Source organism: Lissotriton vulgaris, chromosome 3_1, assembly GCF_964263255.1.
Source record: "Lissotriton vulgaris chromosome 3_1, aLisVul1.2, whole genome shotgun sequence".
NCBI lineage: Eukaryota > Metazoa > Chordata > Amphibia > Caudata > Salamandridae > Lissotriton > Lissotriton vulgaris.
This window is the reverse complement of record NC_141689.1, coordinates 2,134,612,534-2,134,636,696: the sequence shown is the minus strand read 5'-3', so window position 1 is coordinate 2,134,636,696 and position 24,163 is coordinate 2,134,612,534. Positions and strand designations below refer to the sequence as shown.

At 42.5% G+C, this 24,163-nt stretch overlaps 1 protein-coding gene across 2 annotated transcripts in view; it reads left to right on the top strand.

The window, feature by feature from the left end:
- Window positions 1-19,119, top strand: part of TMEM33 (transmembrane protein 33) — a 117,935-nt gene extending 98,816 nt beyond the window's left edge. For both annotated transcript variants that reach the window (XM_086962701.1, XM_086962702.1), the window contains exon 8: window positions 16,989-19,119. In XM_086962701.1, coding sequence (XP_086818827.1) covers window positions 16,989-17,118 — 130 coding nt within the window. In that variant the 3' untranslated portion in view covers window positions 17,119-19,119. The remainder of the gene's footprint in view (window positions 1-16,988) is intronic.
- The last annotated feature ends 5,044 nt before the right edge of the window (window positions 19,120-24,163 follow it).

Sequence of the window (24,163 nt, the reverse complement as noted above, 5' to 3'; positions counted from 1 at the left end):
GGTAATATTTCCTCACTTACTGGTGATTTGATTAGTCCGTATTTAAATGTTTTTTGGTCCGAGTGCCATTTACAGTTTTCTGTAATTTTAAGATGAGTCGGACTTGTACCTAATCAACACAGTACAGAGATACCTGTGTTTCTGACTGGCTCAATTGAAAGGGGGTTGGGATGGAGGGACGATGAAGTAAGCCAAGCAGATAGAGGATGGCGCTGAGGCGAGAAGTGTGGAATTTTGGGAAAGTAACTTGGTTCATTAGAGAAACAATAATAGGAGTTTTACGATACTCACAGATGGAGGAAAAGAGTGAACAGGGGCCAGTATAGTGAGGAAGAGTTTGATGGGGCTGAGGAGAATTGGTTTTGAAACTGAAGTCCACATATTGGCAGATATTGGGTACCCCCTCAGCCAACACTCCACATTTAGATCAATAAGTCTCAAAGACATTGGCAGCCCTATTATTCACCCCTGAACTTAACTGATATTTTGTTTGCGGTTCAAGTACTGAAACTTTGTTTACAATCTTTCGAAACGATTACGGAGTATGAAGGTACTTAACCCACGGAAAAGATCCTTTATACATTTTATTGTTGCACCTATGGGCTTCCTTATCACAGCCGTTGCTTTGCCTACAAGGGCCCTGTAACCTGAGATGCTTCTGGTAGTTCTTTATGTGCATGAAGCCAATGACTGATTATTAGTAATGTTGGTTTCCTATTTGATGTGTCTGTTGAGAATGTCCAGACTCTGCTCTAGATGAAAGGTTTACTTAGTGGCTTAGCGGTTAGTTTTAAGAAAGTATCCATAAATTCTTGAAATGAAATTCAACAAAGATTGAAGTTTGAATATCCAACCACATATGGGAGAGCTTGTAAACTGATTACTGGTCATCTGCGCAGGGGTATTGCCTTATTTCTACCCAAAAGGTGATGAAATTAGGAGTCCGACTGTAAGTAGACCTTAACTGTTCTATGCAGCTTTCAGTTAAATAATGTTGTCTAGGATAATCACTTTCCAAGGAGATTGCTGCTGTGCCCCTCCTTACCTCACGTGCTGTTAGTGCTTTTGTCTTCTCCAGGTTAATCTAATGGAATGAGGGTTAAGTTCTGTAAATGCTGTCCAAACCATGCCCAGAACCACCTGTGAGCCAATCAATTGCCTGGCACTACAGACTGGGCTGGGGTCCCATCCTTTCTAATGAGGCATCTGACTCTGGAGAGTTTTGTCATTTAGACTTCAGCAATCATTGTGAACCCTAGTTATTTCTCCATCGCTCCTACTGAGAGAAAATCAAACAAGATTGATGCTGTATGGAAAATGATTTATTTTTCTGCCAATGTGGCCCTACGTATATTGAATATGGTGTGCCTCTGTGGCTGTTACATACACGGTCTGTGGGACATGGCATCACCTTCATGACTTCAGACATACCATGGGCATTGGCATTGATGTTTGATGGCTTGCTTGGATGTAGTTTTTCCAGATACATACAGGCGTCATTGATTAGTATACCCTTTGACGAAGCCAGACTCTTTGAAACAAAGGCACATTTGGCCCTGGTGTGCTTTAAGGATAACCTGACTATGGCCCACCCCATGGGATTACTCAACAGTCCCACCAACAGTACCAAACATTTCAGGGGTACTCAAGGGGCTTTGGCTCCATTGTATTTTTATGATGACATCTCCCTTTACGATTTATGGACTAGCTGCTATGCTAACTGTATTTGTACTATGCATTTTACTGCTTGTTGTGCCACGTATACTGTATGTTAGGGCACGTTAGTTAAAATAAATATTTTAAACTATTTATTTTCTCTCTCAGGTCTTATTGTGGACAAGTACAAGAGTGCAAGCAACAGGGTCTGTCTTGTTACCTCGATTCCTGAGAGATCAGGCAGTGTGTGTTCTGGGGTGTCTAATTATTTATTTCTCAGAGTGAGTAGGAGAGCAAGTGAGACACTATAGCTAGTCGATCTTAGGCTCATGGGTACTAAGGTGGTAGGAAGACCTAGTCCCTATACATCCAGGTCCCATAATCCTGTGCATAGTTCTGTGTTTGTGCAGAATCCCTGCAACAGGACTTATGCCTTGGTTAATTTCAGCATGGATGGTTCTGTGGGTTCATGGTCTCTTAACGTTGTGCAATCTGCTTATGCCTCATTCACATTGGCCCATGTAGTTTCCTCAGTAGAAAATGTGCCTTAAATGGGCTCAAAACTGGGAACGCCTCTCAGACAAAATCCATATATCGGAGGTGGCCGCCTAAGACTTTAAATGGTCGATGATGGATGACAGGCAGCAGACCATACTTTCTTTCCGAACTAGAGCTCACCGTAGTGACATACTTCTCTTCTCTGGTTGGGGAGGTTACCTCTGTGATGTGGGGAATCAACCGTATACAGCAGCGCACCATACACCCGGTCCTCAAGGCATTTGTGGTAGTGCAACAAGTAGGGCAGAGTGAGGTTCAATACTAAGCTCACTCGGCATATCCCTGATAGTTAGTCACCTGGCGGGTTCACTGAACATCAGGATGGATGTTCTTAGCAGTGATCACCATTTTGATCATTAGTGCCATCTGGTTCTGAAGGTGGCTGAGGACATCTTCACAGTGGCACTTTCTCTTAGTAGATCTGTTCACTACCTCTGAGGATACCCAATGTCCAGCCTTTCGAGCCCTCTAGTTCTCTTTTTGTGGCTTTCTAGGAGGCTTGTTCCGCCTTCAGTGGAACTCCAGCCTTCATTATACATTCTGGCCTCTACTGCTTTTCCTATGGGTCGTGAAGGTCAGGAAGGATTGGGATCAGCTCATGTTTATAACCCTACATTGGGCTTAGAAGGTTTGTGACCCCAAATTCATGGGTTTAAGCATCTGCTATCCCCTTCACCTGCCTCTCTGAGAGGATCTGCTGTCTCAGCAGGTGTGCAGATTACTGCACCTGAACCTCCGTAAGTTGCTCCTCCATTTGCAGGTGTTTGAATGTAATTTTGATGGCTTCTCATGTACTCATGAAGTTCATACACTCTGGCCACTGGTCTAATTTCTTCGCTTGGTGCAAATACTAACAGGTTATGTGTATTTCTAAAGCTCAGTATCAGTTGTGGGGGTAGCTTGGCAATGAGCACGTATGTGATCATCTTTATGCCAAACTGATATTATGTTGTTTGTTTTTGTCTCTCGCATAGCTATCCTTAGCTTACTTAGCCATTTTGGTCCTAATTCACTTGCCTGATTTGCCCTCTGTATTCAAGTCCCAATATATTGATGTGTTTTTTAAAAGTACTGTTGTATATTTTTCCTTAGCTCCTTTCATTATGACGCAGTGGGACCTTTTTTGATGCTATGTAGTGTTGCCCCCTGACACTGTTGTCATTCAAGATGTTTTTTCATAGTCATAACTTCTGCATGTTAGGTCAGTAAATTGCTGGTGTTGGTTGTCCAGCTGCATGCACTACCTTTTTCCCTTACTGGTTGGTGCCCTGGACATAATCACCCTTTCTAGTGAAGGTGGTATCTCGTTTTCTCGTGGTGCAGTCCATCACTTTCCTCACGTCGGTCTCCATCACATACCACTAAGGAGCACGCAAAACTTCACCGGTTGGATCCTAACAATGTTCTTAATTTCCACATGGACAGGGCTATTAGGCATCATTGAATGATCAACTTGGTTAAGTTCTCCATCACAAAGAAATGAAATTGATCTTCATGTTAAGCTGTCATCAATCTGCCTGATACGGCTCCCCCTTGACGGTCTTTGTACTCATTGCTCCAGGATGGAAGCTTTGGCTAGGGATCGTTCAGTGATGGACATCTGCCAAGCAGTTACATGGGCCAATACGATTCTCAGGTCTGCAGAAAAAGCCATTTTACTGCTCAATCCTGCTCCACTTCAGCCCACCACCTTGGACAGGGTGCTGCTTTGGAATCCTTTGAAAAGGAGTAATCTGTGGTTGGAATAATCCACCAAGAGAAGTTGTTTTTTCTTCAGTAATGTGTTATATCTTGTGTTTCCCTGCTGCTCAGCTGGTATGCATGTCATGTGGAATGTTGGATGATTGGAATGTTGCTGTGCTGTGAATGTTAGTTGAGTGAGGGCTGAGCAGCAGGACAGCTGCTACTGATGGGGTTATCGCTATAACTTATAACTTAACATAACTAATAAAGTAACTTAAGAACCTACAGTTCCAGCTTCTTTCTGATTACTTCATTTGGCGACATTTGGTGATCACTGTGAAGAAGAATCTATGCGTGCAAACAAATAGTAGTAATTATAAGGAAAAGGAGTATTGGACTGGAACAAAGAAAAGAAGAATAGAACTCAAAACTTGATTTGTTGAAGAACCCGTGCATGAAAATTCAAGGAATATTAAAGTCAAAACAGAGACTTGACTGTTATAAAAAAGGAAGTCAAAACTGGTTGGAAAAGGAATCCTGTAAAGTGTTGTAAATTGGAAAACAACGAATACTCGAGGTAAATGACTTTTTATTTAAAGTGTGTCTGGAGTGTTGTCTGGCAACCTAACCCCATCAGTGACCCGGACATCGGTAGCCCTGAAACCCTGGTTTGCCAGACTCTTGGAAGTAATTCGTACCTCTGAGAAAGGTGTTTGTTGACTCTGCATGACCTTTTAGCCCTGTCCTGTTTGAGAGCAAAGTTTGAGAAACGGAGGAAATCTTTAGTGACATTTATTTACTGACTCTAGTAAAATTTAAAGGTTATTTGGGGGCATAAAATCGAGCCTCTGTGAAGAGAGAAGGGCGCTCACTTTTGGAAAAAAACTTAAGTGCATTATTTTTACAGCGTTTTCTGTTTAGCAAGTAAAATCGAGTGAGCACAGACTGCTCTTGGATAACTTCGTGCCTGTCTTTAATGTCAAACAAAAGAGACCAACAGAAATGTGCTGCAGTGGAATCCCGACATCGTGGTGTGAGTAAACGTCTGTCTGGCGTTTTAATGTTGTTTTCCTATTTTGTGCAGCTAAACATTCAGTCAGTTAAGTGCGTCGTTTGAAAGTGGGCATTAACGCTTACCACGAGGCTCTGTTGCCTGGAGGAATGCTGCCATCGTCATCCTTTTTGGGTCTGAAGCTGCAGCTCTGGGTGACTCATTCGGTAACGTGCTCACGTGGTGACGTCTGTGATGGCAGCCATTTGTCTCTACGTAACAACAATGATGGTTGCTAAGTGACGTGAGGAGAACACGGAGAAGACAGGCATCTTTATCCTTTCCCATTTCGTCAGGAAACACCAAAGTAGTTTTCGGAAGGAGTGGCAGTCCAGGGGGACTTTGTGCTTCAACATGGGATTTGATGGTAATGTTTACCTTTATCCTTCATTAGAAGCGCTGCATGGTTTCTTGAGACTTCGCTGTGAATTGGAATGTTGAGACTGACGGCACTTAGGAAATTCATTGTGGAAGAAAAGAGAAGAGGGAAAGGGAAAGCAACAGCGTAATTGTGCAACTGTGCTAATGAATTCAAGGTTTAAACGATGAAATCGTTTTTTGGAGTTAAATGGGCTAAAGATACAGAAACTGCTCAAGAGTCCCAGAAACAGCAGCCAGTGTGCCAATTAAGAAGAAGAAGAAGAAGTACAGTAGCTGGCCTGTGAGCCCAGAAGTGACTATAAAATGGAATGTGTCCCGGAAACTGCACCAGAAGTGTCTATAAAAAGGAAAGTGTCCCAGAAATTGCACCGGAAGTGGCTATAAAACGGAGAGTGTCATGTATGAGTAGAAAGCCTTTCATGTGTTTGTGTTGTGTATAGGGTGACTGCTGTATAGTCTTATTTATGAGTTTGGTTGGTTTGGGTGTAGGTTTTGATTTACCAAGAGCTGTTCTACACTGGTGGTGTGTGTGAGTTGGCGTCAGGGTTGTTAGGCCACTCATTAGCTCATGTTTGTGGGGGCTATGTGGTATGGTCACCCCTTGGTTGTGTGGTTTGGGTGTTGGTACTAATTTAACAAGAGTTGATCCACAACTAGTGTTGTGTGTGAGTGTGTCCAGATGTTGGGCGACTCATTAGCTCATGTTTGTGGGGGCTATGTGGTATATGGTCACCCCTTGGTTGTGTGGTTTGGGTGTTGGTACTAGTTTAACAAGAGTTGTTCCACAACTAGTGTTGTGTGTGAGTGTGTCTAGATGTTAGGCGACTCATTAGCTCATGTTTGTGGGGGCTATGTGGTATATGGTCACCTCTTGGTTGCGTTGTTTAGGTGTTGATGCTAATTTAACAAGAGTTGTTCCACAACTAGTGTTGTGTGTGAGTGTGTCTAGATGTTAGGCGACTCATTAGCTCATGTTTGGGGGGCTATGTGGTATATGGTCACCCCTTGGTTGCGTTGTTTGGGTGTTGATGTTTATTTCAACAAGCTTCGTTCCCAATTGGTGTTGCGTGTGAGTTGGCGTCAGGTTGTTGAGCCACTTATTAGCTTGTGCACAAGTTGTTTGCCGCATATGTCCAGTTTCGGTTTGTTGTGTGCACGTGGTTTCCCGGCTACGTAAGTACTTGTTGTGTGCACGTGTAGTGCAGAGGTGTGCTTGGTGTGTGTGTGTGGTTTCCCGTAGTATGGATGAGTTATACGAGTACTTGTCTTAGTCTATGGTGTGCGCGTTGTTTCCTGATATTTATTGTGTTAAGTTTGTTCCTTTGTCTCTCTTCCAGGGGATCCTCATCAAAGTCATAAGCATTAGAATATTCCCGCCCATGTGCGGGACCCCGGAAACACTATATTATATGTGCCCCACATATATATATATATATATATATATATATATATATATTCACTGAAAAAACCATAGGTTATAGACCATATATAGTTAGGAATTAGCATTTACAAAACCTTGAAAATTCACTGAAAAAACCATAGGTTATAGACCATATATAGTTAGGAATTCGCATTTACAAAACCTTATTTTACTCACACAAAACCATTGAAATTCCATATATAGTTAGTTGCACTAACTATATATCGCGCACCCGCAATCCACTGCTGATGATGTCACATATTACATCATTCATGACATGGTCAGTGACATCACTGATGACATCACTGATGACATCTCAAATGACATCACTGATGACATCTCAAATCACATCACTGATGACATCACTGATGACATCTCATTTGACATTACTGATCACATCACTGATGATATCATTCATGTGACAATACGATGAACCTCTTCAGACTCTAATATAACCTTAGATACAATCAGTGTAAACAGACACTCACAGACTGTCACTCATCCATGGAGTTACGCACACACCTAGTCAGTCATGCAAAGAATCAATCACACCTCCATTTCCTCAACTATACAGTTATACAAACTTTACTTATTCAAACATATACTAACACATATTTACTCTCTTATACAATCCCTGATACAAGTTCACAATGATCCATACAGCCACTCACACATTCACTGGCTCTTATGCACAGTTATTTATATATGTCAACTCTCACATGTACTGTGTTTTACATATGTACTTACTTTGACATGTAGCACTGAGATATCCATTCACTCACCAATACACTCATGCACACAGTCAACCGCCCATACAGCTGTTTCCACATGCACTTTTGAAACCATACATCTAGTGAATCAACTGCTCACACATCTATGCACAGAGTCATACACCTCCCAGCCACCCACACACACACTCAGTCTCCCATACAAATACTTGGGCAACCAATCAATAACCCATATAGTTACTCATATAGCTACTTATCAACACATGCAACAGTTTACAGAACAACAGACATAATGATGCACAAATTAAGACAGTTTAGTCACTAACCCATGCACTCAGTGAGACACATTTAATCACTCACTCATACAGTCAGTCATGCACCTACTAAATCCTTCATCCAGACACTTATACATCCACTCATTCTTCAATATGTAAGACATATTTTAACTTTACAGAAACATGGATGTTGTCATCAGTGATGTCATCAGTGATGTCATTTGAGATGTCATCAGTGATGTCATCAGTGATGTCACTGACCATGTCATGAATGATGTAATATGTGACATCATCAGCAGTGGATTGCGGGTGCGCGATATATAGTTAGTGCAACTAACTATATATGGAATTTCAATGGTTTTGTGTGAGTAAAATAAGGTTTTGTAAATGCGAATTCCTAACTATATATGGTCTATAACCTATGGTTTTTTCAGTGAATTTTCAAGGTTTTGTAAATGCTAATTCCTAACTATATATGGTCTATAACCTATGGTTTTTTCAGTGAATTTTCAAGGTTTTGTAAATGCTAATTCCTAACTATATATGGTCTATAGCCTATGGTTTTTTCAGTGAATATAGATATATACATACATGTATAAACATATATCATCTGTATATCTATATAAATACAAACATAAATGCATGCATACATATACATATGCATACAGATGCATGTTATTTACATGAAAGTTGAAAAAACACTAATAAAAGCAAAGCTAAAAAGCCACCTCATTACAAACAGAATGGCTTTAACTTAAACGAGGGCGAGATCTATTGCATTTTCAAAGCTTGTTTACTTTGGTTCCATCAAGAAGGCATTCAGATGTGTCACACATTTGCCATAAATTCTGAATGTTAGCACTCTAGTTGCACATTAGATCACTGTAGTAAAGCTACTGCTCACCAGGGACGACTGCTGCTGGTATTCAAAGTGCATGTTTCAGTCTGCATGTCAGAATTTTTTTAATGAAATAGAAGAGGATTTGAGAAGTCACTCAAAATGATCCCTAATTTTTCTTTCTGAAGCACTAATCATACTTTCTATGGCAAAATTAACCCCCTCATGTTGTTCCTTTTTAAATTGAGTGTTTTCAGACTTACCACTTCATTCCAATCAAGATGGCTTCTGGTGTGCCATACTTTTGTCATAAGTAAGACTGTTAGCGCTCTAGTTGTTCTTTAGAACACTCTGGGACATTCTGTCATTGGGCTATACTTGGGGTACATCTGGGTGATATTTGGGCTACATTTGGGCTCTTTTGTCTCTGGTGGCCATTTTGGGAGACTGCATGTCAGAATGTTTTAATGAAATAGAAAAGGATTTGAGAAGTCACTCAAAATGTGCCCTAATTTTTCATTCTGCAGCACTAATCATACTTTCTATGGCAAAATATACCCCCTCATGTTGTTTCTTTTTAAATTAAATGTTTTAAGAGTTACCACTTTATTCCAATCAAGATGGCTTCAGGTGTGCCATACCTTTGTAATAAGTAGGACTGTTAGCGCTCTAGTTGTTCTTTAGAACACTCTAGGAGGCTGCAGTAGAACACAAAGGAATCAACTGACAGTCTCTGTCCTTGTTGGATGTACATGTTTTACTGAGAATGTCAGGCTTCATTTTCACATGACTGAGAAAGATAATGTGAATTTACAGAAAATATGCTTTCAGTTTAGCTTATAGATCCCCTTCCAAACCACTGTGGGAAAATCATGAGATATTAGTTTTCTTTCAAACAATATTCATGATATCACAGCAGAAGGTTTTTTCACATGGTAAAATCACCTTAGAACCCACCACAATTCCTAAAACGAGTATGGTACCATCAACAAATGATTTATAATGTAACTAAAGTCCAAAAACCCTCTATTAACTACAATGCTTTTCAATGAGGTGCTATCATGTATATTGGTCCCAAGATGGCTGCCAACACTTCTTGGATGAAGTGCTGACAGCCAATCAGATCAGATGTGTGGTTAGGCTCCGCCCAGATATATATCTTTTTTTGAACCTAAATTACTCAAAATCCACTGGAGCACATATATTGAGACCTAGCAAAGGCACATCGGGCTAACAGTCCCTACAATTTTGCCAAGTTTCGTGCAAATCCATTCAGCCGTTCGAGCTAAAAGTGAGGCCAACCGCCCTATGGAAATTAACATGGGAAAAAAGCGTTTTGGGACCCCCCTTTTTTCTCGGCCCCCCCTTGATGAAACCCCCCCAAATTGTCAGGGGCTGCTCAGAAACAAAATGTTCCATTTTCCTGAAAATTTCAGCCAATTCTGTCCACAAACGCTAAAGTTATTAGACATAGAATTTTCAAAAATCCCATAGAGAAAGAATCCTAACTATATATACCTACTGGCGACCGCCAGTAGGTAATATATATATATATATATATATGTATATATATGTATATATGTGTGTATATATATATATATATATATATATATATATATATATATATATATATATATATATATATATATATATAAAGCAATAGCAGCCAAATCACATTAGAGCTGAAATATGCTGTGAAGAATTTCCACCATACATGAATAATAAGCATTAGAAACAGGAGAAACAACACCAAAGATTGTTTAGAAATTGTTTTAATGCTCAGAAAGCAGTAGAAATTCTCAGAACTCACTGGAAGCATAGGAAGCTCCCAGGCTGCATTGCAAACGCACAGTCTAACAAGACTGAAAAGCTAACCTGTAGCTGAATAGCAAAAAACTGACACTGTGCCTTTAAGGCACTCATGACCCCCTGTATCCCATCATGCCCCAGGAGTGGCAGTTAGGTCAATTGTTCTTTCCGGCTCCTTCAGTGAAGGACCCTGGTTACACAGCTGCACTATTTTTCTGGTTTTTGACAGAAAAATTGCTTCTTTTTGGCAACTTTTGCTCTTACTTCGACGTCTTACATCTAGTCAAGTAAGATACTGCTTGTTTTGAGCAGTTTGGAGAGCATTTTCCTCTAAAAATGCCTTCACTCTTTGATAAATGTCCTTCTTGTAGCAACAAGAAGGCCAAATCAGACAGTCGCGACGTCTGTATCGTTTGCCTGCCTGAAGATCATGATCCAGACACCTGTCCTCATTGTGAGAACCTGTCAGGAAGGACTCTCAAGGACAGGGAGAGAATTCGAATTTATGGCCTGGCTCACAGAGCTTCGAGAGGGAGATCTCCAGTGAAGAAGGGCTCCAAGAAGCCTCATTCCTCTTCACGCCCTTCAACTTCAGCATCGAGCTCGGCGCTGAGAAAAGATCCACAGGTGGAATTTTCCTCTTCGAAACTACCGTCGACGGCGGGCTCGCTGTCGAGAAGACCAGGTACGTCGATGACGTCGAAGGCACCAGCTCCGTCGTCGAAATCCCCTCCGCCGTCGTCAACCGGCGTTGAGGAAGGCTACTCGCCTCGCCGTCGTCAACCAGGCGACGACCGGCGTCGAAGTGTGACCCCTCCGCCGTCGACAGTGGCTCGTCGATCGGCGACGACGCGGTCTCCGGTGCGGCAGCAACGCTCGGCGTCGAGGGTGCCCAAAACCCCTCCGCCGTCGTCGCACATGCATTCGACGTCGAGACATGGATCTCCGTCGGCGGCTGGCCATCGCCGTTCGACTTCGAGGCAGAAAGCTCCGTCGACGACAGGACGAGGCCATTCGACGTCGAGAGAGAAGCCTCTGTCGACGACAGGACATCGTCGTTCGGCGTCGAGGCTGAGGTCCCCGTTGGCGACCGGACACCGCCGTTCGACGTCGAGGCAGAAAACTCCGTCGACGGCTGCTCATCGCCGCTCGACGTCGAGGGACTACAGACCCTCTCATGGACATTCGAGGTCGAGATTGTTTGATCCTCCGACTCCTCGAAGGCGTTCGGCTGCGAGAAAAGAACGCTCGACGTCGAGACACTCGGATACGGTCATGGTGACAGAATCTGCTTCTCACCATTCATATTATCGGTCCTCGGGCTCCTCTACTGAGCATTCAAGGTCCAGAAGCCCTATACACAGGGCTCCTGAACGTCGTCCAGATCCTTCAGCGGGGCGCATCAGGCTGTCACCTAGATGGTACAGGTCCTTGGACCATTGGAGAGACGAGGGGCCTACCAAGCGTATGCAGGAGTATGCCAGCCCACACCACAGGTCTCCTCTCCAAAACCTGGTGGAGGAGATGGACAAGCGTAGCCCTCCCAGGCGCACATCCCCTGTGACGCTACCCACCAAAGCGCCAAGGAGGTCCCGTTCTCCTACAAGGAAACCTAGACTGGAAGGTCGGAGAAGATCTAGATCTCCTACAAGGGAACCTAGACTGGAAGGTCGGAAGAGGTCTCGATCTCCCCAGGGCAGATCTCCCGTGCGGTCGCCAGCCAGATCCCCCAGGGCATCCTGATCCCCTAGAAGGGAACATCGGACAAGAGATCGGGTCAGATCTCGCTCCCCTAGACGAGAGGAGCGCTCAAGGAGGTCGCGGGAGCGAAGACGTAGTTCTCACCATCGACATAGACGTACTCCGTCTACCTCCTCCACTTCGTCTACCAGATCGTCCAAGAGGGACTACTCACCGACTTTGACGGACAGTCCAACGTCCAGGTCCTCCCCAGTGGATGATATTGGCACGTATCTGGATGTTCTGCAGAGAGGTGCGCTTAAACGGAGCATCGAAATGTCTGTCCCTCAAGTAACGACGACAGTCATTTTTGAAACCTTACACAAGAAGGCCATCTCCAGACCTCTGCTGCCTTTGGTTCCGGGCATTATGGACCCTGTCAAGGAGGTTTTCCTTACCCCAGCAGCAATCAGAGCAGTACCGGCACCCATTCAGAAGAAGTATAAACCAGCGGCTTCTGACCCGGTGTTTGTGAAGTCTGACCCTCTGGCAGACGCTGTCATTGTGGCGGCGGCGAGGAAGACACATGCAGTTGCTGGTTCATCTTCAGTCCCGCCAGATAAGGACAGCAAGACCCAAGACTCCTGGGGTCGGAAGGTTTGCAACTCTGCTGCTTCCACTCTTAAGGTCGCCAGTGCAGCTGCGCTCCTGGGTCGGTATGACAGAGCCTTATGGGACTCGATTGAAAGATTCAAAGCCAAGCTACCGAAAGAGGACCAGCAAGACTTTGAGGAAACTGTTACGGAGGGATGTCTGGTGGCAAACCAGATGATAAGCACGGCCGCGGATGGGGCGGTGCTTTCGGCTCATTCCTATTCCCATGGAGTCTGTGCCAGAAGATCGGCCTGGTCGCGCCTTACAGGTCTAAAACCGGATGCTCGGCATCGGATTCTAAATCTCCCCTTTTCGGGTTCCGCTCTCTTCGGGGAACACGCTGACGAAGAGATGACCCGAATGAAGACTGAGCTGGACACGGTGAAGGCGGTGGGCTTGGAGAAGAAGAAGGAATTCAAGCGCCGCTTCAAATCCAACAGGGGGAGAGGGGTCCAACAGAGGGTACAAACCCCTCAGTGGTCCCAGAACAAAACTCAAGGGAAACCCCAGTTTCGTGGCAAGCCCAGCAGAGGCAGGGGAGGCCACCAGCAGTCCTCCAACACCACGAGAGGAGGAAAGGCCTGAACAGTGGCTTCCTCTGACGCCGTTGCCCACTCCAGTGGGAAGAAGTGCTTCACAACACCTGGCAGAGTGGGTCAGCATCACAAGAGATCAGTGGGTGCTGAATATACTGCGCAATGGATACAGGATACGTTTCCGTGCTCTTCCAAAGAGCGTCCCTCCGAAGAGCTCTTGCCCTCACCAACTAAGCTTGCTCCGACGAGAGGTAAAAATCCTACTGCAAAAAAGAGCGATAGAGGAAGTTCCTCTCGCTCTGAGAGGAAAAGGAGTTTACTCCAGATATTTCCTTCTCTCCAAAAAAGATCAGGAGGACAAGTTCAGGCCCATACTCGACCTACGACTCCTAAACAAGGTTATCGTCAAGGAAAAGCTCCGCATGTTGGCGCTTCACCAAATATGTCCTCATCTACAAGCCGGAGATTGGATGTGTTCGGTGGATCTACAAGATGCGTACTTTCACATCCCGATTGCGCAACATCGCAAGTACCTGAGGTTTGTTGTGGGAAACAAACACTACCAGTACAAGGTGTTACCCTTCGGTCTCAAGTCCGCACCACGAGTCTTCACCAAATGCATGGCAGTGGTGGCGGCTTTTCTTCACAAGAAGGGTCTCTTCGTTTACCCATATCTAGACGACTGGCTCCTAAAGGGTCCATCTCCGGTACGGGTAGCGCAAGATCTGCATCTGTGCCTGCAACAGCTTCACAGGCTCGGCCTCCATGTGAACCTGGAGAAGTCAGTCCAGCGGCCTACGCAATCCATCCACTACCTAGGCTCCGTTCTGGACACAAGCGTGGGAAAAGCGTTTCCTTCGGAGGAGAGACTTTCTTCCATGAAACTGAAATGCGGGATTCTGCTAGAGTCTCGACCCCCAAAGGCACGACAAGTGGCGTCTCTACTGGGTTCCATGGCGTCCTGCATCTTTCTCATCCCAAACGCCAGGCTGAAAATGCGTCCTCTGCAACAGGCTATGGAGGATCAGTGGGACCAGGCAACAGGACGTTGGGAGGACCGAATCCATCTTTCCCAGGCGACAAAAGAGTCCATCAGATGGTGGACTCGGAGACACAATGTGATGGTGGGAGTGCCGTTCCATCAGCCCATTCCGTCCCAATCTATAGTGACAGATGCCTCCCTGCACGGCTGGGGAGCACACATGGGTCCGCTTCAAATTCAAGGCCGGTGGTCTGCGCAGGAGCAGACATACCACATCAACATGCTGGAACTCAGAGCGGTATTCCTGGCTCTCAAAGCTTTCCTGCCAGCGATCACATCCAGCTCAGTCCTGGTTCAGACGGACAATACGACACCCATGTTCTATCTGAACAAGCAAGGATGCACAAAATCTCGTCCACTGTCTCGAGAGGCTCAGGCAATATGGCAGTGGCTTCTGGCTCGAGGTCTCACAGTTGTGGCGGTGCATCTTCCGGGCGAGTTGAACGTCAAAGCAGGCACTTCGAAGATCAGCCAGATTGGGTGCTAAACGACAAAGTAGTAGAAGAGCTTTTTCGTTGCTGGAGACGTCCATCCATAGACTTGTTTGCAGACGACGAAAACACCAAGTGCCACGCCTTCGCGTCCAGGTTCCACAGGCCAGGGACGCAGGGGAACGCTCTTCTTTTGATTGGGCAGGGATGTTCGCATAAGCGTTTCCTCCCCTGGCTCTGATTCCGAGAGTGGTTTCCAAGCTCCTCAGGACGAACATGGAGATGATCCTGATTGCTCCAGACTGTTAACCTATGTGTTATTGGGTTTGTTTTTCAGTCTCCGAAAAGAACAACTGACCTAACTGCCACTCCTGGGGCATGATGGGATACAGGGGGTCATGAGTGCCTTAAAGGCACAGTGTCAGTTTTTTGCTATTCAGCTACAGGTTAGCTTTTCAGTCTTGTTAGACTGTGTGTTTGCAATGCAGCCTGGGAGCTTCCTATGCTTCCAGTGAGTTCTGAGAATTTCTACTGCTTTCTGAGCATTAAAACTATTTCTAAACAATCTTTGGTGTTGTTTCTCCTGTTTCTAATGCTTATTATTCATGTATGGTGGAAATTCTTCACAGCATATTTCAGCTCTAATGTGAGGTAGGAAGGTTTTGAGAGAAGAAAAATGCGCAAGACGTAGGGTATATGAGGAGAGCTCAGTGACGCAAAATGGCCGCCGATATCAAACTAGCTCAATACGAGAATAGAGCTCACGGAAAGCAGCATTCCTCAAAAACATGCAGTAGTGTGACATAGCTGAAGGTAGAGGCTCACCAGGAACAGTTGGAGTAAGGTGGAACTTCGTGGTAAACAGGCATGGTCTGTGAGCGGATGCTCCGTAGTATGCGCTGCGAGAGAACAAGATGGCGGTCGCGGCAGTCAGAGAGTCGCGTCCGCCAGAAAATTGAAGAAAACGGACATTCCGCCGCTCGGGTGCTGCAACATTTAAGAACACAATGTTGTCCCTGAGTTCCGGTTAGGGAAAATGAAGTTTGCAGGCGTCGGGAATTGAGGGAAAGCAGCGAAATCCCCTGCCGACCCGGAGCGCTCACATCAGAGCTGCCGTCCTCGCCGGGCGCCAAGCCACGCCCCTTCAGCTCTAATGTGATTTGGCTGCTATTGCTTGTTTTTTATATATATATTATTTATATATATATATATGTGTAGCACATATAATATAGTGTTTCCGGGGTCCCGCACATGGGCGGGAATATTCTAATGCTTATGACTTTGATGAGGATACCCCTGGAAGAGAACTAGGATTACAGGTAAGTAACTAATCCGTCTCGCTTGTTATACTGGTCTGGCCAACTTGTATAATTAGTGGCATAAGGATGTTGGATGAAGATAGTTGTTCATTTCAGGAAGTAATGCGGTGCGGGATGTGTTAGTATATTTTGTTGCGGGATGTGTTAATATATTTTGTTTGTGTTGTCCATTTGTACTTTGGTGCACTGTTTTAATATCCTTGACTATGTGTACTAGAGTGCATTTTATTGACAACTATTTTTATTGCTTTATGCAATTGTACCCATAACGAAGGGAGATATGTTATATCTTGTGTTTCCCTGCTGCTCAGCTGGTATGCATGTCATGTGGAATGTTGGATGATTGGAATGTTGCTGTGCTGTGAATATCAGTTGAGTGAGGGCTGAGCAGCAGGACAGCTGCTCCTGATGGGGTTATCGCTATAACTTATAACTTAACATTATAACTACTAAAGTAACTTAAGAACTTACAGTTCCAGCTTCTTTCTGATTACTTCATAATGCTCTTTCTGGTGGATATTCTAACTGCAGATTCTCACCAATCCAATTTGGCAGTTGCTCTGCTTATGAGGACGCAGACGTATTCTCCAGTAAACTGACGCTAGGGTGGCATTAATATGCATTTTCTTACTATCACTTCCAGAGGTGGGTGGGAGCTGCCATGCAATCTAATGGTGTTACTTGCCGGTGTTTACCTTACCTGTTCAGTGGATGCTCTCAAGGGCACTCTCTAATAATAAGTCGCCCAATGTCAAGTTGTTAAAAAAAATTGCATTTGACACCACAATGACATGCAAAACTGAGAATTAAAAGTGGCACTCGCCATTGTTTTGGTAGTTTGTACTTCCCTGAAATGTGCCTGTTACTATGGTATTGTAGAAAACTAAAGCGCGGTTATTAAATTGTATGTTTTTCTTTTTCTTTCAGAACTTTGTTCACAGAATTGCGGATCATTTTGGAGTATGCAATAATGAAACCTGCGTGCCCCGAGTTTGTGAGAAGACTGTGTCTGAGTAGCATTGCCTTTGTAAGCAGGCTGGCCCCAACTGTGGCATAATTATATTCCAAATAAATTAAGTATATGTAATATATGTACACATGTATAAGCATTTTCAGAAGCTGGTATTTCTGCTAATGGTTATAAAAAAGTCAGGCTTTTTACATTGATCTCAGTCCAGGTGGCATAGATTTGCTGTACATTTCGTTGTTAACAAATCTTGTGTTGTCTTAAGTTCTGAAAGTTTTCCCGATTCCATCCTGTTTCTGATCAGTGAAGGTGTATCTGCTCACATTTAAAGAAAAGCGGCATCTTGTGCTGTAGAAACATTTACATTCTGCAGGATACCTACTATATCTGCAACTACAAAGAATCTTGTTTGATTAATGTGTGGCTTTATAATAGAATGAATAGAAGAAAATACTGTAGGAGCACGTTTGAGGTGATGCTTTTACCTTGTGTATGCATACTTATCACCAGCGTGAAAATTGAAACGTCTACTAACAAAGAGGGCGTGTACATCTGCCTATTTTATTGTGCGAGTCCTATATTTACTTGTGCCTGGTAGATTTCTCAGAGGTTCTTGTTTGGTGCTTTACTTGAAGCTTTTAGAAAGATAATGTATTGTTGGGTTTAAAGCAAAGAACACAGTCGGCGCAGATGCCCAAAACATTGAATTAGTGAGATTTTAGAGAGAAGTGGTGTTGATTTCTCAAATGCAGAAGATAACTTACTCACTGAGCTATACCTCTATCAGCACTCGAGAATTGTGATACTTTTGTGGTTTAGTGTGCATTTTTGCTTCAGTATTGCTTTTTTTCATACAGAAAATATGTTCTTTTTTGAGTAACCATTATTTTAAGACGTTTTCTGATTGTCTTCAAACCAAAGACTGAATCTGCATCTGGTGAGTGGCGAGTGTGTCAATGTGAGGATAGAACAAGCAATATGTAAAACATGCATATATATTATTTCTAATATGAGGCACTTGTACTTGGAACTTCATGTGTGTTTGTGATTTTCTTTTTTTAATTTATTTAAATTAAATTATACCTTGGTGATTGCTGGATCCATGCCAACTCTGCATGTTTAGATACAGAAAGGCTGTCTTTGGTTCATGTAATTCATTAACCGAACACTCCCAGTATTTTGACTTTGGTTTACAAAAGAGTGGTAGCAGATGATTAGTTGGCAAAAGAATGCTGTACAACCGCCAATATTTGTTTCTCAGAGCACACCAAGGATGTCAGTCATTAAAAATGAACGTGAATTTGTAAACCTGTATCCCCAACTACAGTTTTTTTTGGTTCGATTATATACACCTTTGGGTATTTGAATGTTAGTCAGTTTGAAAACGTCTGGTCCTTACTGTTTTATGTTTTTGTTTTGGGTCTGAAGGTATACATAGTGAGTAAGGCATTGTATTAGCAGTAGAGAGTACAAACTGTGAAGAGCATCTTAATAGCATGGAAAGTGAAATGGGGCTCTTAGAGAAACTGCATTGGCTTCACATTTCTTGATTCCATCAAGTATACATTCGCCAGGTGGCAGGGCACATGGTGTTAACAATTTCATAATGGCTTACTGAATGAGGTAAATACTGTTCCCTGCTTCTTGATAGCTATGCATATCTTTGTTTCTTATTGTTGCTGCAGTTTGCATGATAAATTATATAGGATCAACCTAATTGAGAACAGTGGGAGCTGCTGAACATGGGCATTCTACTTCTTTGAAATTTGACTTGGTTGTGTGTTGTGCATGGGGTAGTTTCTTGTTATGTCATTCATACATTTCCAGGCACTTTCCACATATGATTAATACATGTGGCTTACGGTACAGATTTTATTATGATATAGGATACTTTTACCTAGTTGCTCTAATTTTATACAGTTAAACTGACTGAAGAGGCCGATTTTTGGCATCCCTACCTGCTACTTAGGACCTGCATGGTACACTGTTGTACTGGTGCAATTAGCCTTGTTATCTGTATATCTGCAATCAACGTAAGGTTTTTATTACAAAAACATTTCTACTAAAATAAAGTCAATGTAAACACTGAAATTGTTTCATGGTTTCTTTTTCCCTTCTAACTGACTTCTCTTTCCTAGATTAGCAGAACTCTTAATGTATTAATCCAACAAGACACTTTATTCACCTTGCCCTATAATTTGTTAACCTCTGGTTTGCAATTAATGTTTTTTAATAAACCCATATTTCAGTTTACATTGTTGCATTCACCTTTTTGTGCTTTTTCTGTGTGTAAAAGCTGGCTCTGTATATACTATGCCAAGGTAATGTGTGGTGTGCACAGTCTCCATTGGATCCTCTTAGGTATATCCGAGACAAACGTAGATAATACCTTACTCTTTTGTGATAGTGTGGTTGAGCAGTCAGGCTTATCAGAGGGCAGTGTTAACCATTTGTTGTACACACTCTTGTAAGAAATTATTTCACACACTCAAAGACTGAATCCAGACCAATTGTTTGTATAAAAAGTTGTTAGTTTGTTATTTTTATTGCTAGAACCAAGATTTACTCAGTAGCAGGTAAGTGATACTTTAAATACAGTGATACTTTTCAAGATATCATGTGTACTGGTTTTGTAGAAGCATGCAAGTTTGCAGTTGGAAAGATTGGGTTTTAAGCTCTTTAGAATACCTGTAATTACTTTAGATTACTTTCTAGTTCGTTTTCTAGTTAGGGATGAAACAAACTAATAACAGTCTACGCATCACAATACATCAGTAAGGAGGTTAACTGTTTTGAAGACACTAAAGTACTTTGTTATATTAAAAAGAACTTGTAAAGCGCAACATATACCCAAAGGTGTCTTGGCGCTAGTCAGAGTGTAGAGCGAGTGCAGAAGACAAAGCTACTGATAGAAAAGCCAGGTTTTTAGGGATTTCCTAAATTATAGAACGGAGGGGGCTGATCTGATGTTCAAAGGGAGGAGATTCCATTGTTTGGTTGCTCCTTCCAGGAAGCTACTTCCTCCCTATTTAGATTTTTTATATCTAAGTGTTTATTTCAAAATATCCTAATGATCTTAGATTTCTGGTGCGGGTGTACCACGAAAAAGCTTTTTTCAAAAAGAGTGGTCCAGAGTCATGGAGAGCCTTATAGGTAAAATGAAGATTTTAATTGGATTGTATTCTTTACGTTTAGCCAGTGAAGTTATTTTATGACAAGAAAGACAGAGTGATGCCTGGGCAGTCCTAATAGTAATCTTGCGGCTGAGTTCTGGATAACTTGAAGTTTAACATATTGGTCCTGCAAGCAGTTATGTATGCCATTACAGTAGTCTATTTTTGGTAGTATTAAGGTGGAAATAACGGTCTTCCTGGCACTGATGGGGAGAAAATATAATATTTTCCTGAGAATTCTAAGGGAGGTGTATGAGGATGATATAACTGCATTGATTTGCTTACCCATATTTAGTTTATCATCCAGGATGACCCCAGGACTCTTGGCTTTGTTATTGGGTAGAAGTCTAATTTCTGCTGGCCAACAGGTGCTGACCAGAGGTTAGTATTGTTTCCGAGTAGGATCACCTATGTCTTTTCAGATTTAAGCTTATGGCAGTGCTTGCTCATCCAAGAATTGATTTGACTCTTACAATTCTATATCCGTTATTGGAGTTATTGGAGGCTGAGGGCACAATTTGCATGTCCGCATAAGAGGTAAGTGAGAAGCCGTAAGATTGGATAAGAGGGGCCAGTTCCGCTACGTAACTATTAAAGTGAGTAGGACTGAGGGATGAACCCCGTGGAACGCCAAAGTGCAAGGAAAAGGATTTAGATGAGAAGGTGTCTACTGTGACTACATTTTCCCTGTCAGAAAGGAATGATGCAAGTAATTCTTTAGGCTAGCTTGTTTATTCCGATCACTTCCAAACAGTGGATCAAGATGTAATGGTCCACCATGTCAAAGGCCGCTGATAGATCTAACCAGATCAGTGCTGCTGGTCCACCCTCATCCAAGATCAACTTCAGTTCATCAGTGGCCTTAATGAGAGCTTTCTCTGTGCTGTGTTCGGATCTGAAACCAAATTGAGTGGGATCAAGGCAGTTATTTTCTTTGATGAAGTGATTAAGCTGGGTGTACATAATCTTTTCGAGTCTGGAGATGGGCCGATAATTAGCCAGATCTTCCAGGTCTAGATTAGGTTTTTTTTAGGAGCGGGAGAATAGATGCCTTTTTCCAAGCAACGGGAAAGATACTGGAGGTAAACATAGAATTAAAAATATCAATGAGTTTAAAGGCTATGGTATTTGAAATGGGCTTAAGCACATTCGGTGGACATGGATCATCTGGTGGACCGGATTTGGCGGTCCATATAAGATCCTCTATTTGCATTAATGTGACTGGGGCGAAGGTATCAAAGACGGCCAGAGGGAGGTTGCTAAAAGAATGGCTGTCCAGCCTGGTTCTGATTGCTGGCAGGTTATTGTTACTGCTGTGATCAAATAACTTTAAAATGTGATGGATTTTTATATCTAAAGTGCTGAGCAATAGTATCACAAAAGGACTGATTAATCCAGTCTCCTTTATAATCAGACTGTCTGATAAGTTTGTTTATTACCTGGTAAAAGTCTTTGCAGAATTTTTTGAGGATTCAATTTGCGAAGTGTAATATGCCATATTTTCCTTAATTAGAGTTTTATATTTAGATAGACAAAGTTTATAAATTCCTTTCTCGTGAGTCACACTGGACTCTCCATTTCCTCTCTTGACGTCTACAACTTTGATTTTCTAGTGGAAGTGCTTCAGAAAACCACAGGGAAGAAAATGTATTCCTTCCAAGACGAGCAAAGGCTGTGTTTAGCCATTCTGAATACTCCTGACCTGCTAATTGAAAGTTATTCACCGGTGGCGGAAATGATTTCATCAGCACTTGTTGAAGATGTTTTTGATCCATATTGGCCCAAGCCCTGGGATAATTTATGCCTATTGTTAAGAGCTAGGGTTTCTTCGGCACCCTTGAGCTCAAAGAAAATTGCTGAACGATCCAACCAGGATGGAGGAAGAATTTGAGAATGGAGATGGCTTTAATATTGGAGAACAAAGCATCCATAGTATGGCCAATCCTATGGGTAGGTTCTCGTATTAATTAGGGAAGATCGAAGCATTCATGATTCCAAGAATGGCAGTGGTATCTTTGTCAACCTGAGATTCCAAATGGAAGTAAAAATCTCCTAGGACAATAAAATCTGTGTTACAAATATCATCCTCCAGGAGGGAGCTAATAGAATTTAAAAATCTATTTCTAGGGCCCGGGAGTCGTTAGATAAGTGATCCTCTAAAGGATTGCTTTTTAGTCGGCTCAAACTTAAACAATAGGGTTTCAGTCTTCTTTCTGATATGACTCTGAGATAGACTGGATATAAAATGCCTATTCCTCCTCCTCCTTTTTAATGGGCGATCTTGTCTATGTAACCAATATCCTATAGGAGTCGTGGTTAAGAGTTCTGGCATTGATGTGTTGTTAGCCCAGGTTTCGCTAATGAAAGTAATATCAGGTTTATGGAAGTCCATTAGTTCTGCCATTTCTCTGGCATGTTTTACTGATAAGCGAGCATTCACAAGAATGCAGATGAACGCCATAGGATTATTCTTAGAGTGTGTTCTAATGCCCTGGTCATGAGAGCTAGGCTGAGCGAAAGGACCCGTGAGATGAAAAACACAGCACTTACAGCCTTCGCCCTTGCCTAGCCATAACGAGGTCATGTTAAAGTAATAACTTTTAGCTTTTAATAAATGTAGTAAAAACTAATTTACCTGAAAAAGTGATTAAATCTGTGGTTTCTGGAGTGAACCCGGCAGGGGTTCCGGCGCTCGGCGGGATCAAGACACGGATTGGCGCAGACGGGCTTGCCTTTGGCGTGCCTTCAAGGACACACTGGTGTTGGTCCGAAATAGCCCTGAGTGTGAGGGTCGTGTCTACACGCCTGCACCGGAGCGCAGTCCTAAAAATATGGGCAAAAGAAAGGGGGTCAAATCCAGGGCCTAGCAACCCCGCTTCCTCTGTGGGGAAAGTACTGTGAAATAAATAAAAACAAATTAAAGTGTGAGGAAAGAACGAATAATTATTAAAACGGGGCGCTTAGCCCTTTTAGTATGGCACTCCCAGAAGGAGATTGAGCCAAGCAACTCCAGACAAACCGTCACCGAGAGACTAACTCTCCCGATGCCTACAAGCAAAAGAAATAGCAGAGATCAGTTGGAAGCAACTGCTCATCTGAGCTGTCTGTAAAGTAACGCACCCAGGCAGACAAACGAAATATTGGCACACATTAATTGGCAAAAACAACCAGAAATAATAAAAGGTTAAACAACTGTTTTAGCATATGAAGTACATTTTAATTTGATCAGAACAAAGCATGTGATAAAATCATTAAATCAATAATAGAACTCTGTAAAAACCATTCTGCATAATTCCATATAAATTCATTGATAAAAAGGAATGCAAAAGTTTTCTATAAATCATAGATGGTTTCCTGCCAACGCGTTTCGACACGAGGACCGTGTCTTCATTAGGACTTTACCATCATGGTGCTGTAAAATAATATAGATAAATTTTACTAAATAATATATCTAAGCTAAAACTGTTGAAAATGATGAGTACAAATTGCCAAAAAGCTTTGTGGCCAAATATTAATACATAAAACATTTGATATACCGCGTAGATATAAGTTCCACCTGACAATAATATCTTCAAGACATTACAGTTTTCATATTACGTATCCCATATATACATTTTTCCCTTTTTAAACAGCATAGTTGTGATCAAAGTCAAAAATAACATCCAGTACCATGGGTAATATACATGTCACTTATTCACACTTTAGGTTCCATAAAACTTTTCAAATATATTAATAAATGTTTATCAGCAGTTTGAAAAGAGCAGTCAAAGATAGTAGAAATATAGAAAAGAGGGGGGGTGGGGTAGAAATGTAAGCACTAGATTTATCTATATAATCTTTGTTCTTATACCATTTTAAAGATTAGGAGAGGAGATGGGAAAAGAGTCTTTAGAGAAAACCAGGGTAGGGGCAGGATTGGATTACTTGCAGCAATGCAAAATATTTATATATCTATCTCCCTA